This window comes from Pelophylax lessonae, assembly GCF_965119305.1.
Source record: "Pelophylax lessonae genome assembly, chromosome: 10".
In the NCBI taxonomy this organism is placed as follows: domain Eukaryota; kingdom Metazoa; phylum Chordata; class Amphibia; order Anura; family Ranidae; genus Pelophylax; species Pelophylax lessonae.
Genome location: NC_138777.1, coordinates 83,613,026 through 83,633,350, shown reverse-complemented (window position 1 = coordinate 83,633,350; position 20,325 = coordinate 83,613,026). Strand labels below are relative to the sequence as shown.

At 41.9% G+C, this 20,325-nt stretch overlaps 1 protein-coding gene across 1 annotated transcript in view; it reads left to right on the top strand.

Annotated features, from left to right (window-relative positions):
• Positions 1-20,325, top strand: part of LOC309565960 (uncharacterized protein) — a gene marked incomplete at its 5' end in the record, with an annotated part of 40,898 nt that overhangs the window by 6,154 nt on the left and 14,419 nt on the right. The window contains 3 exons of the mRNA XM_082270988.1: positions 8,814-8,933; positions 13,327-13,413; positions 14,748-14,870. Coding sequence (XP_082127114.1) covers positions 8,814-8,933; positions 13,327-13,413; positions 14,748-14,870 — 330 coding nt within the window. The remainder of the gene's footprint in view (positions 1-8,813; positions 8,934-13,326; positions 13,414-14,747; positions 14,871-20,325) is intronic.

Sequence of the window (20,325 nt, the reverse complement as noted above, 5' to 3'; positions counted from 1 at the left end):
CTTTGTCCACTGTGATGTGATTTTTAAAAACCTTTTCAAATGCTACTTGATGATCTGGGGGGTGCATGTGAATATGTACATTGTGAATAAATTGCAGCAATAAAATACTAAAATCTATCCTTATATCAATGCATAATTAAATCAATCAATCAATCATTCAATCACTGCTGATAATAAATTCACTTATTTCAGTACATATAATCAATAATGATATACATTTTCAAATAGGTGTAAATTAAAAAATAAATAAATAAATAAATAAGTATCACGTGTGTAATCAAACAAGAAAAGTTCATAAATCAAGTGCAAAAATGAATAAACACAGTGTACACAATCAATACAGTGCATCTGTGACTTTTACAAGCTAAAGAAATATACACTCACCAGTGATTTTAGTAGGTACACTTGTTCAATTGCTTGGTAACATAATTGCTAATCAGCCAATGACATGGCAGCAACTCAATACATTTAGGCATTTGGACGTGGTGAAGATGACTTGCTGAAGTTCAAGCCGAGCATCAGAATAGGGAAGAAAGGGGATTTAAGGGGCTTTGAATGTGGCATGGTTGTTGGTGAAAGACAGGCTGGTCTGAGTATTTCAAAAACTGCTGATCTACTGGGATTTTCACACACAACCATCTCAAGGGTTTCGAGAGAATGGTCTGAAAAAGAGAAAATATCAAATGAGCGGCAGTTGTGTCGACAAAAATGCCTTATTGATGTAAGAGGTGAATTAGCAGACTGATTTGAAATGATAGAAAGGCAAGAGTAACAACCATATATTTATAAATAGAGTTGCACTGATAATATAATTAAACACCAGTGATAAAAATTAAAATTCTTTAAAATATATTCACATCATCCACCACCTTGCAGTGTGTGATGTTTGAACTATCACCTCCACCATAAGCAAAGTTCTCACTTACCAGCTTGCACCAACCTCCTATCACAAAAGGTCAGTGACACTTATGGCTCAGTACCCAGCCAGGGCCTTTGACCATCTAAGGAACCTCCCTTCCAGGTGACGTTATCACAGGAGATCCCTAAAAAGTAAAAAGTCTTTCCATAGAATAAAATCCCTAAAAGCTTTATTCAGAGTATAAAAAATATTGCACTTACAACAAGAAGAGTATAAGCTCACAAACAAGCCGGCTAGCCAGATAGCAGCAAACAAGCCAGCTAGCCAGATAGCAGCAACCCGTCCTTGGATACAAGAAGTGCGGTGATGTCAGTGCGTCGCTCCGCCCTACACATTTCGTCCACAGTAACAACCACTCTTTACAACCAAGATATGCAGAATACTATCTCTGAATGCACAATGCATCGAAACTTGATGCAGATGGGCTTCAACAGCAGAAGACCACATTTGGTTCCACTCCTGTCAGCTAAGAACAGGAAACTGAGGCTACAGTTCACTCAGGCTCACAAAAAACAGACAACAGAAGATTGGAAAAATGTTGCCTGGCCTAAATCTCGATTACAGCTGCGACATTCAGATGGTAGGGTCAGAATTTTGCGTAAACAACTTAAAAGCATGGATCCATCTTGCCTTATCAATGGTTCAGGCTGCTGGTTGTGTAATGGTGGGGGGAATATTTTTTTGGCACACTACGGACCCCTTAGTACCACCACGCCTCTGATGATGTAATTTCCTTTTTGATGATACGCGTAAGGCGGAAGTGGACACCGGACGCTAAGCACGCTGCATGCCGCAGCTTTTTAACTTATCCATGCCAATTTTTCATCATGTTCACGTGAGTGTAACCCTTTTTTAATAATTAAATACAAGTCCTATGCCATCTGCACTATGTTTTTGTCCATTCCTTCTGAGGTAATCTGATACTGGGGGAGCGGAGGCTATACAAGTGTCACTGATATACAACCTGAAGGGAACATACTGTTATTGCTATACAGTTCGATTATCTGCACAGGAAGTTCTATATCAGCTACTTGGAGTGATCCTGTTGTCCTGCCTTGCAATATGCTGTTTTTGACTCCTCTTTATGGGGTCAATTGCATCCGGTAAGAGTTTTCTCTGGCTGTCACGTGTTTGGGTGTTCATTCATCTGACCTTTATGCCACCGGTGATTGAGATCCTGTTTAAAGCCTCTTTGCCTCTACTATAAGGATATTTTGGACATTATTCATACTGCCTGTTGGGACTTTTAACAATTTACTGATTGGCGCTGCTTCTTACTTTTCATTCCCTAAGTACCACTGCCTGAATAATGTTGCTGACCGTGTCCATCCCTTTTTTTACTACAGTGTACCCATCTTCTGATGGCTACTTCCAGCAGGATAATGCACCATCTCAAATCATCTCAGACTGGTTTCTTGAACACGACAATGAGTTTTTACTGTACTCCAATGGGGTCCAGATCTCAATCCAATAGAGCATAGAGCACCTTTCAGATGCGGTGAAATAGGAAATTTGCATCATGGATATGTAGCTGACAATTCTGCATGATGCTATCATGTCAATATGGAACAAAATCTCTGAGGAATGTTTCCAACACTTTGTTGAGTTTATGCCCCGAAGAATTAAGGCAGTTCTGTAGGCAAAAGGGGGGTCCAAGCAAGGTGTACCTAGTAAATTTGCTGATGAGTGTATGTTAGCCTTAAAGTGAATCCACAGATCCAGTGATCTCAGCACCAAAGAAGGGTAATATGCTTACTACATCCACACCCTCCTAGAGCGGTTGCATACCCCGCTTGGTGTTTTTTACCCACAGGTAAGCCTATAATAAGACTCACTTGTAGGTAAAATGAATATCTCCTAAATCTTCATGGTTTAGGAGATATTCACCCTGCATGCACCCGCTGATGCTCTGAAGGTCAGGCGTAACTTGCTGTGACTTCAGAGTTTCTTGTCAGAACGGAGCTGCAAAATACTCATCATGCCTCTTAGCAAATGCCTTGGGGTGTTTACTTTCCGACAATAGGTCATTTGAGGGAGTTTGTTCTATCTTGCCATTTTATGGCCCCGGAAACTGTGATGGGTAAGGAGGAGTGAAATCAACAATTTACACCCTTAGAAAGCCTAAAGGGGTTGTGCTATCTTGGCATTTCATGGCTTTTGAAACTGTGATAGGTAGTGAGGAAGTAAAATAAGCAATTTATGTCCTTAGAAAGCCTGAAGACAGTGATTGGTTTTCGGGGTCCTGTACGCGACTAGCCTGCCAAAAAGTCTCACACATGTGGTATCCCCGTACTCAGGAGAAGCAGTAGAATGTATTTTGGGATGTCATTTAACATATAACCATGGCATGTTTATGCAATATATCATTAAAGTGACAACAATTTTGGCATTTTCCCGATACTTGTGGCAAAATATAAAATATTCCATGAACTCAACATGCCTCTCAGAAAATAGCTTGTGAGTGTCTACTTTCCAAAATGGGGTTATTTGGGGGGGTTTTGTGCTATCTTGACATTTCAGGGCCTCCGAAACTGTGATAGGTAGTGAGGAAGTAAAATAAGCAATTTATGCACTTAAAAGGCGGGGATTGGTTTTCGGGGTCCCGTAGGCTCCCAAAAAATCGCACACATGTGGTATCCCTGTACTCAGGTGAAGCAGCAGAATGGATTTGTGGGTGTCATTCCACATACAAACATGGCATGTGTGAGCAATATATAATTTAGTGCCAACTTTGCGTTAAAAAAAAAAAAATGAAATTTACCCCGAAACTTGTGGTAAATTATAAAATATTCCATGGACTCAAAATGCCTCTCAGCAAATAGCTTGGGTTGTCTATTTTCTAAAAAGGGGTAATTTGGGGGGTATTTCAACTGTCCTGGCATTTTATGCTCAATATTAATAGCTTATGCCACACATCACCCACTCTTCTAACCACTTGAAGACCAAGCCTTTTCTGACACTTACTGAAAATTACTTTGAACCCCTAAACATTATATATTTTTTCAGAGCAGAGGCCCTACAGAACAAAATGGTGTGTGTTTCAAATTTTTTTTTGTCACATGGTATTTGCGCAGAGATTTTTTCAAATGCAATTTTTTGGGGAAAAAAAACGTTTTTAAATTTAATGCACAAACACACTATATATTGCCCAGTTGTTTGGTAAAATATAAAAGATGATCTTATGCCAAGTACATAGATACAAAACATGACATGCTTTAAAATTGTGCATGCCCATGCAGTGGCAACAAACTATGTACATTTTTAAAAGCTTTTATAAGCCGTTACAGGTTACCACTTTAGATTTACAGAGAATATCTACTGCAAGAATTACTGCCCTCAATCTGACGTTCGCGGTGATACCTTACATGCATGGCGCAATTGCTGTGTACATATGACACCAGACCGTTGCTTGCGTTCGGCTTTGTGCGCAAACTCGGGGAGACAGGGGTGCTTACATTTTTTATTATTTATTTTGCTTTTTTATTTTATTTTGACACCTTCCCTTTCATTTATTTTTTTTTGTGTAATCTGTATTGTTTTTAAAAGGAATTTAAATATCCCTTATGATAGCAATAAATAGTGACAGGTACTCTTTTTTCAAAAATGGGGGTCTATTGGACTCTAGATCTCTCCTCTAGATCTCTCCTCTGCCCTTAAAGCATCTGACCACACCAAGATTGGTGTGACGGGATGCTTTCCCAATTCCCCAATGGCACTGTTTATATCTGGCAAAACTGAAGTCATGAAATGCTCGTAGCTTCTGGTATCTTAGGCTATAGAGATGATTAAAGCCATTCTGGTCTCCAATCAGCTCTATGGTCAGCTGACGGAAACCACTGGCTGCAGTTTTGGGTTACCCGGTGGGACAGGAGAAAACCGTGGAATGTGGTGGAAGGGGGGAGTCCCCTCCCACTGCTTGTTAAAGCAGTCTAGCGGCTAATTATCTGCTAGGATTGCTTTTACATGAAAGCTGACCACTGGCTGTAAAAAATTATACCAAAAAGTATGTGGTATGCCCACCATTAGACCTCCCAGCATTCACCCACTTCTAATGAGGGACATACATGCAGTGTTCTCTTAAAAAAAAAAGAATATAGCAGATTCCTCCATATGCATCGATCAATGTGGAAGAAGAAATCTCTGCCAAGAAAAGTGTTAAACAATATATGGCGAAGCATAGGGGAGATCCGCCCTCTGTATTCACTCCATCCCCTATGCTTCGCCATAAATGCTCTTTTTTTAACTGCGGTGTTGAAATCACCTCCTGCAGCGCTACAATCATTGATTACGTATATGGTGAGAGCAAATGCTGTTGTTGTGACAATAAACAAATCAGTGCTGCAGCTGATGGGCGTACCTGCAAAGGAAACAATGGTTAATAATAAAACACAGTAACAATAAAATATTACAGTATAGCATTATTTTATAAAGTAGAGTAAAAGTAGAAAAATAGAGTAAGAACAGAAAATTTAACTTTTATTACACTTTTTTTTTTTACTTTTTTTGTAACTGTAAAAAAAACTCAACATCTTTCAAGACCCTGTGTGAAAAACTGTGCCCTAGACTGTGCCGTGATGTACCCTATACTAATACTCTACTAGTGTGTGGTAGCGATGGAGAAACCAGGTTGGCCAGGATATGAGGGGCAAAAATAATGGGTGCCACGCCTAAATCTGCGTTTCCTACAGACACGACATCTTCTTTGGGGTGCTGTTTGGGTTGGGGTACTAGGGAGGATATCCGGATAATTCCTCTCATGCAGCCAGCTCACTGCATCTGGAAGTGAATTTGGGCCACAACACCTCCTGGATACAAAAGGGCTGTGATGATCTCTTACTGGAATTTTAGGAAGGATCCACTTCTTCCTGACGCTTTATATAGCACATGAGTGTTCAGCAGAGCCAATTGAAATAAGTACACAGACACTTTTTTTGTACCTGCCTCTGGCCTTATGGGCAAATAAGTACTGCACCATCATCTGGTCATTGCAGTCCACCCCTCCCATGTTAAGGCTGTATTCGTGGACACAGAGGGGCTTCTCAACAACACCAGTCGCCATTGCAATTTGGACTGTTGTATCTGCGCCCCCCCCCCCCAGGTCTAAGTCAGAAATCTGCAAGCCATTGGAGGAAGCCCCGGCGATTAGGTTGCATGGTGCCAGATGCGCCAACTCCAAAATCAAAAAGGTGTCTAAAAAGTGACACGCTTGCATAGAATTTGTCCACGTATAAATTGTACCCCTTTATAAATAAGGGTGACACCAAGTCCCAAACAGCCTTGCCACTGCTCCCCATGTAGTCTGGGCAGTTGGGGGGCTCCACATTGCTATCTTTTCCCCCGTAAACCCAGAAACTACATGTATAGCCTGTTGCCCTTTCACAGAGCTTATACATCTTGACCCCATATCTGGCACGCTTGCTGAGAAGAAACTGTTTGAAAGCAAGGCGGCCAGAAAATGTAATCAGGGACTTATCAACATAGACAGCTTGTTGGGGCATTTACGAGGGGCTGAATTTTGTGGAGCAGGTCATATCCAGGGTCACCGCGAGGACGACAGAGTTCATTGTCACTGAAGTACATGAACCGCAAGATTTGCTTGTATCTTGTCCTGGCCATAGCAGCAGAGAACATGGGCATATGATGAATTGGGTCAGTGAACCAATATGAACGCAACTCCCTCTTTTTAGTAATGCCCATGAGGAGGGATAGGCCCAGAAAAGTTTTAAATTCAGAAACCGTGGTAGAATTCCATGCAAATTCTCTAGCAAGGGTCAAATTTGGATTTGCGGCAACTTGATCGACATACAGTATAAATTGCTTTGGTCAACAATAGATCTTTAAAGATCTTCTATAAAAAACAGTCATGAAAATCAAGGGAAGTAAAATTGGCTGTTTCCACCTGAATTCCGGGTTGGCCAGTGAATGGGGGAAGTACAGGCACTGCAGAAGTGGTGGGCTCCCAATCAGGATTTGCAAGCACATCAGGAAGGACACTATGGGCTCTATGGGCCTGTCTTCCAATTATTGGTGGCAGACACTACTTGTGCTAGCCACCGCACTAGCTTTAACTGCACTTATGGGACTCGCCTAATGACCAAGTGTTACTGCAGTGCTAGTTTGACTATGACCAGGATGTACTAGGCCACTGGTGCTTGCCAGTTCACCAGAAGGTTGAGCAGCACTAGTACCGACACTCCCTGCGGTTGTTGTACCTCAGCAACAGAAGAACGGGGTTGGGTAAGCTTAACCCCAGCAGGGACCACTAATCCTTCATCAGAGCTATCTGTCAGGGTGCTGCTGGTGTCTACAGGTTTGAATACTGAGCCTTATTCTGACAGTGAGGCTTCCCCATCGCTCTCATCTGTCATGCTCAGCATCGTGTAGGCCTCTTCACTAGTGTACCTCTGTTTGGACATTTTGGCCAATAAATTTATAGGTACCACTACCTAGTGTGACTCACAGGTAAAAAAGCACTGGCTGCAACTTCAGATAGAAGTCCTCATCAACGGTAAATATTTAAATCCTGGAGTATCCCACTCTTCCCTTCTCCCATCCCAATTCATAATAAAACAGCAAAAACAACCAAAACCCCTACACTGTTCATTGGCCGAGCTGGAAAGTAAAGTGTTAGGTTTCTGTATGCAGTTGCTAATGGTAACCCAGAAAGGTGAAGAATTCAGCAGTCCCCAAGGGGACAGTGCTACAAAAAAAAAGAGAAAACAGTGTTATATTAAATTGAAAAAATATTCATAACCAAAGAGTCCATATAAAAGTCTACTTAAAATAATCTCAAAAGAATTTTGTGTAAATCTTCTTTATATTGTGCAATCTTCACACTACATCTCCTGCTTCAACATCACCACCTCCCAATAGGACACTCACCAGATTTATTTGACTCACACTCTCATGTTTGGCAAAATGCGCTTTGACTCTGAGGTCAATATATTCCACCACCGATACTCTCCAGGCTACCATATTCATAGAGTCAAACAATTCAACTTTGTGATTTAGCGGTAGTGATGTGGTCCATGACATCCCGTACAATATTTTCATGTCTCACAGAAACTAAACGTCCTCTCCGCTGCTCGCTGAACTCAGAATTTAGACCCTACCCCAATAAAGACCCAGTGCTGTTCAGCATCAGTCAGAATACATTCTGGAAGTCAGCATGCATTTCCCAGCTACATCTTTATTTTGGGTTTATATATTAATATGTATATTGGTGGTTTATAAGGGCCTACGTTTGTTGTTGGTCAGTGGTTATTTTTCTCCTAAAAAGGGGCTCCTTTGGACATGCTGAATACTGCACCCTCAGCAATGGATTTAAGACTTACCATCAGGTATCACCTGGAACCCAGCCAGGATTCTTTCATTTATTCTAGCCACTAAGATTAAGGGGCCTATTACAGGCAGAGGCAGGATCCATAACCTCAGAGGCCCTATGTAGCTATCCACCACTGCTGTGACACCTGTACAAGATAAGAGGGGTTTAGTCATTGCTTGGGACAGGAAGGCACAAACACCAAAAGTTCAATTTTCACACATCGTAACTCCTTTCCCACTCACTAAATATGCTTAAAAAAATGTGTTGCCATTGGAGATGTAAAATGAGCTCTCCCCCACAGAGACACAAATGGAATTAAAAAATCAAACAGAGGTCTATGCTTTTCCCCGATTTATGCAAAACTGAAGAAAACTGACTGGACTGGAGGTGAACTTTCAGATTAAGATTTTGTTATTCATTTACAGGCTTGTGAGTTGCAGGGGACAGACAGGAGTAAGACTGCTATGCTCAGAATTTGAATGGCTTTAGTTTAGTCAATTTCTGATTTATGCTATTATCACTAATCTGGACAAAGCAATTATCACATGTAATTCTTGTTTGTACATCTAGGTGGGCTCCTCTATTCCGCAGCCATATGGAAGTTGTCAGAAATGCAAGTGCACTGCATCCAACAAGAATTATGCTGAAATAAAATGTAAACCAATAATGTGTAATAGAGACTGTCAGCTGGTAAGAACACCTTCCATCTATCTAGCTGAACCTCACAGAAAGAGAAAGAGGGGGTTTCTAGAGCTTCAGCATGATTATGTTTTGCAATTTGAGCTTCCCTTTTTGCCCCTAGCAGCCAGCAAAAATCTTTCTTAACATGAAAGCAAGAAGAAAGCCCATTACCACACCTATAGAAGAAAGACTATTATAATGGTGTAGGGTGGGGCATTGATGTGGCCTGTGGTAGTTCCCTTGGCTGGCCACCACGTCCGCCGACAAGGGGGGACCACCAGCCCTCCTGTACCGGGCCAGGCCCTACAGGGGGCCAGGAGGCAGAGGGGGGACTTGCAAATTATAGGTACTGATATACTATTCCTGTGCTCTGCAACTGTCTTAAAAAGCACTTCCCGAGTCCCGAGTCTCATGCCTTAGTGTGTGCAGGGGAGGGGGGGTATTGCAGAAAGAGAGCTATTTAACCACTTTCAGGGGTAATCTGCAGCTGCATGTCCAGACAATTACAATAAAGTTTTGGCCAGTCCCGGCATATTGATATTGAAGAGATTGGAACTTTATTTTTATCGTCTGGACAGGAGGCTTCAGATTACGCCCGAAAGTGGTTAAATAGTTCTGTTTCTGCTCCTCGGCCCTTGCTGCCCAACTTAGTGCCCAGGATGAAGGAATAGGAGAGGAGGTTTTAGAGGTGCTCAGCTTCTGGCCTGTCCCCAGGCCCCCAGCTCCAGAGGATTTACCCCTCTAGTCAGTGCAAGCAGTGTACAAGGTCCCCAGATAGAAGAAGCCGCAAGGACCAGGTGCTTGGGAAGGGGAAGACTGTGCCCGGGGTCTGAGCATTAGATTGGCCATACTGCATACTGCCCTCCCCCATAGCTAAAAGTGAATATTCACTGTTTCCAGAGTGAAATTATTTTTCCTGCTGCAGTTTTTATTCTGCTGATTTATTTTAATGATAAGTCTCTTGAAGTAATATTAGAGGCTACAGCACTAACCACATGGTTGAAGTGACACATCTTAGGTGCAATATTGGATTGCAATGTGGATTAGTGCATGCTTGCTTTGTCCGCTGAAGAGTGATCCACAGTGAATCACTTTTCAGAGGGTGTGTTCTAGATGGTGGAGAAGTAATATATTGCGCTTCCCCTTTAAATATATATGAACCAAAAAATAGAAGTCGATAAACAAAATACATAATTTCTTAATAATATAAAATGGTGATCAAAACAGTGAACAAAAATGCATTCGTACATTGTAACATAATGTCCCACAATCGCAAATATATTAAAGGAGAATCACAGGATTGCAGTTTGTTTTGTGGGGCTCAAAAAGAAAAATCAGTATCACACACAGTAAGGTTACAGATGACTATGTGTGTTAGTGATACACCATAAAGAAACATTTTTGAACAATTCCCGTGTCAGGTAATAGAACACCATGGAAGCTTAAAGTTAATTTTCCCTAAACAAGTTGCATTTACTTTTGCAGTACATTATTGAACAACCTTCTGTATTTGTAGTATTTCCAGCACTATAAACAGTCTAGAACATAGCATGTCCTATGATTTAGTGTAGGCACTATCTGCTTAAAGAAACCCTGTCGCTAACTTAAAAAATGCAGGTAAAAGCACAGAAAAATTACGTATTTTCAATGTTAACTTACAGCATTTTTCCTTTACATCATGTTTATATTCACTTGAACATGCCTTTAAACTTTCCAGAAAATTTGACGTCTCCTTGAGAGTTTTTTCCCTAGCACAGCTCTCTCCCTCCTTGCATGTCATAGTCCTCCTCTTTCCTGGGAGTGCCTAATAACTCTCCGTGCTGGCCCAGCATCTTAGACCCTCCCTTCACTTTTCTACATAAGGTTTCTTGCGGCTGTGAGGTCAAAAGTGAAGGTGGATACTATAGAGCAGGGGTGTCAAACTCAATTTATTTGCGGGCCGCATCAGCATTAGGATTGCCCTTGCAGGGCCGGCCGGCTGGCTGTATCTGTCTTACATCAGATGTCAAGAGCCCCCCCCACCGTTAGAAGTCAATCTCCCTTACATCACAGTGCACTCCCCTTATCTTGTGCTGCTGTCAGGAAGAAGCTAGGGGCTGCAAAGCAGAAAGTGCAGGGTCTGGGGAGGACCAGAGGAGGACTGTAGTATGTAGCTGAATGCTGAGACCAGGAAAGATGAAGGCAAGGGCTTGCTGCGGCGGCACAGAGAGGTGGAGGGTCTGTAGGAGGTGTTATGTCACCTCTGCTGCCAACTGCTACTGAGATGGGGGGGGGGCAGAGAAAAGCTTCTCCGCATCTGCACGGAGAAACGCAAGACCTGGAGGAGGAGTTCTGTCCTCCTTTCTACTTCTGAGACAAGGTGGAGGCAGAAACAAGGGGATTGCTGCAGCTGCAAGAGAGGTGCGAGGGCCACATAAAATGGCCTGGAGGGCTGGATTTGGCCCACGGGCATTGTGTTTGACACATGTGCTATAGAGTATCAAGTGAGTTACAGTTTTTAGTCAGCCAAGCTGCAGTCCCAGTGAGGTTTTTACAGGTAAATAATACAAAAAAATGCACTTAATGCACATACTGTATAATTTCACGAGAAGATGTTTGTTGAAATAAATGGTCTAGTGACAAAATCTCTTTAAAATGAGTGATAATATTTAGTTGTGTTATTTGTCAATCCTTCCAAGAAAAAAAAACTTCCATGCGATTGATGAATCCCAACAAGCAATCCAATGCAATTTACAAATTGCACGGAACTGCCTCTCTCATTGATCTTGTAAACTATGTTCAAAATGTCCACTTGTAAACTATGCCCAAAAACATCCAGATCCTCTTGGCATGAAGTAGCTTTAAAACAAGATCCCGCCTAAGCAGATAAAAATGTAATTAACAGAAGGAAGTTCAGTCAAAATGGGAAGTAAAGTTTGATCTCGTAATGAGAACCTCTTGCCAGATGGAAGGATCACAGGTATCTCACATGTGTTCATTTGCCCATCCACATCTTCTAGAGCAGTGGTCCTCAACTCCGGTCCACTAACAGGCCAGATTTTAAGTATTACCTTGGGGAGATGCAGACTAGAATACTGCAATCACTGAGCAGAAAATGAGATCACCTGGGATGTAATTTAGTTATCTTGCAAACCTGGCCTGTTAGTGGGCCCCGAGGACCGGAGTTGGGGACCACTGTTCTAGAGGGTCCATTTTGTTCTTAAAGGCTCAGAACATGGTTATACATAGTGTTATTGGGTTTTTAGAAAACACTTATAACAGTCCAACTGTCCAAATATCTCAGGGTTAGCCAAGCGGGAACCGAGGTCTAACTACCTATCAATGCCACCTCCAGTACATTAGCTCCAGTATACACAGAAGTCCGAGGTAGAGTGTGTGATGGCATATAAAGTTCTGTTATTGGTAATATGTAACACGAGAATACCCAGATTGACTAATGGACTTTGGGTAAACACTCTTACTTTAATTTTTATTAAAAGTTATTGAAAAAAATTAAGGTATAAAACAGTCAATAACCCAATATAACATGGGATATAGTAACAAGTAACAAACAAAGAATGACACAGGTAAAATCCAAAACCCATTCTATCCTGCTGTGAGGAAAGTAAATGTGCTGCAAAGCACAAAATGGTTGCAATTAGGCTCCCATTCGACCACCCAGGCTGTCGCATCACAGGAGGAGGGAACCCTGAAGGACTGAGCACTAGGATAGTGGTTGCAACACATATGATAGCCCAACCAACCTGGAGTCAGATCAGCCAGAAATTTAGGTGGTCAACAGGGTCTCAGGGGCAATCAGGTTACAAACAGTGGTAATACCAGGGTGATGTGCAAATTTGAAAATTAAATGCATCCAAAACCCCAACGAAAATAAGAAGAACTAAGCTAAGGGCCCGAAACTCCTTCCTGTTCCTGGAAGGAACAAGTGCATGGGAAGATGTTCGGGGGAAAACACTCTTAAAACAATATAGCATGCACATTATGATCCCAAATCACAAAATAATTTTTATTTAAACCTGTTACCATAAATGACAGGTAGAAAGAGGGTCATTCGTGCAATCAAGGCATCCACATGTACCCAGATGTATGGCTCACATAGAAACCCATTCTTGCAGCATGCCCTCAAAATTCAGGAATGCTTCCAGTGCAATTCCATAATTAGGATTTCTAATGGGAATTGCTCAGTGCTACCTAAAGTGAAGTTAAGGCAAACCTGCTGTAAACTATTTTGACATGGTGTTGGTTACAATAATCACCTTATTTGTAGTTACAGTTGTACTCTAAGCTCTTCCGGGAGTGCCACTTTAAAGAAGTTGAAAAACGTACTACTACATTCTTGTTCTATTAATATTTTAAGTTAGGAACCGGCAACTAACAGTTAGTTTTATCTCTTTTTTTTCAGGGGTACACATACAAAAAAGTAGACGGTCAGTGCTGCGGAAAGTGTGTCCAGGAATTTTGCGTGCTAAATAACACTGTGCAAATCAGGGTATGTTTTGATCATATTTAATTATGTTTGGTACGATATGAGAGCAAACTGTGTGTGAACTGTTCAGATTAGCTACTTACAACACCACACAGAAAACTGTTTGAAAGTGTTCACTCCCACATGAGGCTCTTTTGCTGTTTAGGTTTTTAAACTAGTGGGCATGATGTGGATCGAAAATGTTTGTACTGAATGTCTCAGCTCACAGGGGAGTAATATATTGAAGGCTGATGTTTGCAGATACTGAGTGAACCATGCTACCACTAGTTGTGACTTATTATGGCACTTCTCCACTGCAAGTACCGGCTCGGCTCTACTCTGCCCTGCTTGGCCCGGTTTGCTGCTGGTACGGCATGGTACAGTGTTGGAACGGTTCGGTACAGTACGGTATGGTTTGCTTTTCCACTAAAGTAGTACTAAAGTTAAGTGGGTGGGATAACAACGGGGTGGGTGGGATTCTCTGTCCAATCAGTGGCTAGTAGTGACTGCATGCAAAGGATTATGGGATATGGTACCGGGTATGGTACCTCTTGGAACCACAATCGAGGTGGTACTATTTTTGAGAGCCGTACCGTTCGGTTCCATGCAGTGGAAAAGCGCCGCAGTACCGTACCGTACCGTACCGTACCGAACTGTTCCTACACCATACCATGCGGTACCAGCAGTGGAAAAGCACAGAAGCGAGCCGAACCGTTTGGTTCCATGCAGTGGAAAAGCGCCATTAGTCCCACATATGTGGTTGTTGTGAGGCCTCATATTTTCAAAAAGCTACTGCAAGTGGTATTTTGAATCAATATATTGAAATTCAACTACTGTCCGTTATTCATTTGATTTTGTGAAATTGCTTTCATAAGAGGTTGATAGGTTGTGTCCACTGTTTTTTTTTAATACTTGGCAGAAAAGTTCACACTTGTTTTGGCTACTGTTTGCATCTAGGGGTTCTAGAGCTGGAGCAAAAGCCATCAAATAGAGATGCATAATAGTAATCAAAAACAGAGAGGGGATAAAAACATACGAGAGCACATATAGGGTGCTCGCTTCTCTAATTAATAATTAGAACTTTCTATTAAATGAGGATCATATCACACTAGAGATCTGCTTACCTTCTCCTATTGCTCTGCTGTCTTGCTATTTGAACCAGTGAGACATCTTGGTTGCTACTGCCTTGAGACACCCATTAGAGAAAGTGTTAGTGGCCACTTAGCGATTTTGCTGCTGGTGAGATATTGCCAAAATGACATGACCCATAGGCTACATTTCTAACTATTATGTTTGTTTGAACTATTCTGGTCTTTTTAAGCATCTTATTCCTCAAATTAAACATTTTTTTCTTATAGCCTGGAAGTTTCTGGCACCCTCCAGGAGACAACTGCACAAGTTATGATTGTGAACTGGACACATTTATGGTTGTCAAAAAGGTCATGTCATGCCCATGGCAAAAGCCTCTAAACTGTGACAAGGTACAATATTCTAGTCTCTTATGTACAGTATGCTTTTTATGTTCTTAAAATTGGAAGGTAAATTAGGATTCTGTGCTGATTTATCAAACAGTCTTTTCAAAATGCAGAAATGTCCGACTTTTTAAAAGTTAAAGCTCAACCAATGTCACAGAAATAAATATTCAGTCAGATAGACATTGCACAATATCTTGTTACAGTAGTTGTGCAGTATATCTAAATATGACTCAATGGTCCTAGAGGCACCAGAGTTTAACCACACTTTCTAGTACATACTAACTGACCTAGTCAGGCCTGTTCACTCTCCTATTCTGCAATACAATTATTCTGTGTGACGATGCCATAGATGAGAATATGGCAGTTACTGATTTATTATGGTATAGAGCACTGGAGATAGGAAAATAATGTGCTTTTCCACTAATAAAAATAGGCACTCTAAAGCTTTTTCCAGTGAAAATCAGTTTAAAATCATAACATAGGCAAAGCTCCAACTGTCCCTGATTTTGAGAAACTGTCCTTGATTTGGAAGTCCCCCTGTTACTCGTTCCTCCTCATGTATCCCTCATTTCGGTCTGATCTATATACTTGTATATAAAATGCACTATTTATCAAAAAGTGAGTAGAATATGTATTTTTACTGTGCCATGGGTTAACTAATGTTAAATATACCTCTGCTACTAACCACCCTTTTATGTGCAAGACACACCTAAATAAGAACGAAAATAATTTGTGGGCTCTAGGTACCCTTTAGAGCCTATTAAACTATGTTAATCCTCCCTATAGGAAACCAAATTATTAAGGAAACCTTATATAAGACACCACAATATGTGCTCCTCAATCATGGCTGGCCCAAGACATTGTGCTGCCTGGGTCCAAGAATGAAATGCTGCCAAATATTCAGTCCACCAAAAGGCCCCCACATCTGTTATTTTATACCATGAGAAGGTGAGAGAGAAAGGTGGAAGTGAGAGAAAGGGGGGGGGTGAGAAAGATAGAAAGGGGAGTGAAGGAGGGGGGCTGAGAGGAGGGGGGCCGAGGGGGGTGGGAGAGAGGGGTGAGAGAGAGAGGAGGGAGTGAGCAAGAGAGGAGGGATGAGATAAAAGGGAGAATGAGAGAGAGGAGTAAGTGAGAGAGAAAGGGGGAAGCCAGAGAGAGGGAGGAGTGAGAGGGGGTTGAGAGAGAGAGGGGCTTGACAGAGAGAGGGAAATGGGGGTGAGAGGGGTTGGGTGAGAGAGAGAGAGGGGGTGAGTGTAAGAGAGAGGGAGTGAGTGCGAGAGAGGAGGTTGAGAGATGCGTGGGCTGAGAGATGGGGAGGCAGTGGGAGAGTGAGAGACAGGGGGCTGGAGTGTGAGGAGGGGTTGAGAGAGGGGGTGGGTGAGAGAGAGAGGAAGTGAGTGAGACTGAGAGAGAGGGGGTGAGATAGAGAGGGGGTGAGCTACATGGGGGGCTGAGAGACAGGGGTTCTGAGTGACGGGGGCTGAGAGACGAGGGAGTGGGAGAGAGAGGGGTGGAGTGTGAGGGAAGGAGTGAGAGAGAGGGTTGGAGTGTGAGAGAGGGGGGAAGAGAGGGGGGGCTGAGAAAGGGAGTGAGTGGGAGAGAGATGGGATGAAATACATGGGGGGCTGAGGGACGGGGGCTGAGAGACTGGAGAGTAAGAGAGAGAGGGGTGGAGTGTGAGAGGGGTAGAGTGTGAGAGAGAGGAGGGCAGAGATTGGGGGTGGGTGAGAGAGGGAGTGAGTGTAAGAGAGAGGGAGTGAGAGAGAGAGGGGGCCTGAGAGACAGAGGGGGGCTGCGAGACAGGGGGGGCTTAGAGACAAGGGAGAGTGAGAGAGAGACAGGGGTAGAGAGTTAGAGAGAGGGGGTGAGAGGGACCACATAGCCCTGTCCCTATCTGCAGTCCCTCCTCTGCCCCCACCCCCCATGCAGGTTCTGTGTGCGGGTAGGTATGTCTAGGAGGCCCAGTACCTGATGGCAAGCAGCGGGCAGCACCCAATCTCCTTCTGGAGGTGCTCTCATTGCTCTGCTCCTTCCAGAGGCTCCCTGGCAGCCTCTGCCTTCTGCCTGTCCTCTTCCTCCAGTCAGCCTGTCCTCTGTACTCTGTTGATCTTGGAGTGGAGAGGAGGCTGGAGGAATCCAGGCTCTGGGAGCGTCAGGGAAGGTTGTGTCGGCTCCTGCTTGTCTCTTTGGTGGTCAGGGAAGAGGTGGAGCTCTTCTCCCTGCCAGGCTCTCACAGGTCGAACTACCCTCCCCGCCATCTTTGCCGAATCCCCTCGGCCTCACTGCTGTTTTCTGCCACGCTCCTGCTGCTACCGAATGCTACATGAAAACAAGTGGCTCAAGGAGCAGTTTGTTAGGCACTCTGCTGACTCTCTTTCAAAATGCCACATGTCCATAAAAAAAATGAGTAAGAATCCTCTTCTTAACCCAGTGATATAAGTTTTTGTGAATCCTGTGACCATAAATATAAGTCTTTATAAATCATATGACGACATGCACAAAAGTCTACTGTAGTGCTCAGTGATATAATTCAATAATGCTCCGGCCATGCATAAAAGGTGATAGGTGCTGTGAATCTTCACAATCCTCTCCACTTCTACATACCCTGGCACTCACCAGATATAAGGACTCAAAGTTTTGTGGGTCAGCTTGTGCTCAGATATACTCCCTGTCAGCTGGGCTGTTACATCCCCTCTCCTCTCCTGCTTGACTCTGTACAAGTAAAGTACTCCAAAAAAGAAATCAAACACTCTCAAAAGCGTAACCCTGTTTTAATAACACATTTATTAAAAATGGCATAAATAGCAATAAAACTCACATTTGTTTGTTTGCTGTGACCACTTGCTGCCTTCTCCCGCATGGCATGGGTATCGGTGTGCGTTCCAATCGGCGACAGTTGCGTCACCGATGTGACGTCAGAAACCACATGACCCCGCCTCTAAAATCCCCATCCAAAATCACACTCCAGTACATAGAATAGGTAACATGAGTGGTATTACGTGTTATAAACTTATTAATTAGGTATTCTTTACCAGTTTGGTTGGATCTGAACTGTTTCCCTCTTCTTTAGTAGAAATGAGTACATTCAGATTAGGATTTATTTTTAATAAAAAGTAACTAATGACAGGAAACATTAAAGAAATGCAAATATAATAAGAGAATGTTTAAATTTTAATTTAGAAGGGAATGGTTCCTGGTAAGCCAGGGTCCATTTCCTGTCACTAGATAATACATTTAAAAAAACGGTGGAGTTTGACATGCAATATTTCAATTTATCCACAAGATGGCAGACTGGCCGCTGATAGAACATTATTATAAATATATAGGAGACGAGAAGATTAACCTCCCTGGCGGTATGATTCTATCAGGAATTCTGTTCCAAAAGTGGTACAATTCTTTTCATGGAAATTTGGCGTTATGTATTATAGGCCTACAATTGTAATTACTGACTTAAACCTGACTAAAACAAGTCTCTAGTAGACATCCCAGATGTGATAAATTTGAAACACAAACAAGTGAATTATAATCGAATCAATAATATTATTTTATTATTTAATATATATAATAAAATTATATTATTGATTAGATTATAATTCATGCGTTATATATATTATATATATATGTGTGTATATAGATATATATATATATATATATATATATATATATATATATATATATATATATATATATATATATATATATATATATATATGCGTGATATATATATATATATATATATATATAGGCGTGTGTGTATATAGGTATATATATATATATATATATATATATATATATATACATATATATGTATATGTATATATATATATATATATATATATATATATATATATATATATATGCATATATATAATATAAAATGTGTTATGTGTTTTGTGCAACGTTTTTTTTTTTTTTTTTTGAATTTCCCTCTCTAGTTCTGCTCCCATGCAGCATTGCTGCTGCAGGGAATGGAACTAGGAAGTCCTCCTACCGACAGACGAGCGGCGGAGATCTCGGCTGGCGGTCACAGCAATGAGAGCTCATCGCTGGATCGCCAGGATAAGGTAAGAGACGCTCCGCTGCGCTGTCTGCATAGCTCTGCCATTCACCCCGAGCGTGACTCAGGGATACCGCTAATAGCAGAAAATTCCTACCCCGAGTCACGCTCGGGGATACCGCTAGCGAGGTTAATCCCTTGGAGCCTAATCCTTCTTCTGACATATGTTGGTTAAAGTTAAAAGCAGTATTTTTTTCTAGAAAATTACTTAGAACCCCAAACATTATATATATTTTTTTAGCAGAGACCCTAGAGAATAAAATTGCGATCGTTGCAATATTTTATATCACACAGTATTTGCGCAGCGGTCTTTCAAATAAAATTTTATGGGAAGAAATACACTTTTATAAATTAAAAAAAAACAGTTAAGTTAGCCCAATTTTTTTGTATAATGTGAAAGATGATGTAACACTGAGTAAATAGATACCTAACATGTCATGCTTTAAAACTGTGCACACGTGGAATGGAGATAAACTCCCGTACTTAAAAATCTCCATAGGTGACGCTTTAAAAAATTGTAATGGTTACCTGTTTAGAGTTACAGAGTAGGTCTTGTGCTATAATTATGGCCCTCACTGTAACAATCGCGGTGATACCTCACATGTGTGGTTTGAACACCGTTTACATATGCGGGCGTGACTTGTGTATGAGTTCACTTCTGCGTGTGAGCACGGAGGGACAAGGCGCTTTACATTTTTTCTTAATTATTTATTTATTTATTTATTTTATTTATACACTGTCCATTTAAATGTATTTTTTTTATCACTTTTATTGCTATTACAAGGAATGTAAACATCCCTTGTTGCAGTAATAGGCAGTAACAGGTACTCTTTATGGCGGGATCTGAATATATAAGACCCCAAATCTCTCCTTTGCACTTAAAAACATTCAAACACCAAGTTTGGCTTTTATGAATGCTGTCATTTTTTTTAAATCTGGCGCCTTTATGGCTCCAGTTCCCGGAAATTATGACATGACATCGCTTCTGGGTTTTTACATCAGAGACCCGATCAAAGCCAAATCCAGTTTGGTTCAGGTCTTCAGCCAGCCGGGGGACGTGCCGGCTGGTCACTCGTGTCTCCTGGTGGGATGGGAGACCCGGGTGAGCCACTTAAGGCGGCGGGAGTTGGGAGGGGGGGTGGCCCCTCCCGCTCCTTGTAATGACAGCTGAACAGCTGCTCAGCCGCATCAGGTGTCATTACAAGAAAGCTGACCATCGGCTCTACACAATGGTACCAGGGTGATGCCTCTAGCTGCAGGCATCACCAAGGCACAACCCCCTGAAACCTAGGCTGCATATTTTGTCTGCGTGAAAGGGTTGAAATGCATTTTAGTCTAGAAAGGCTGTGTTATTTCTTCTTTTTTATATCTTATTAGATTTTTTTATTTTTTTTGGATAAGGAA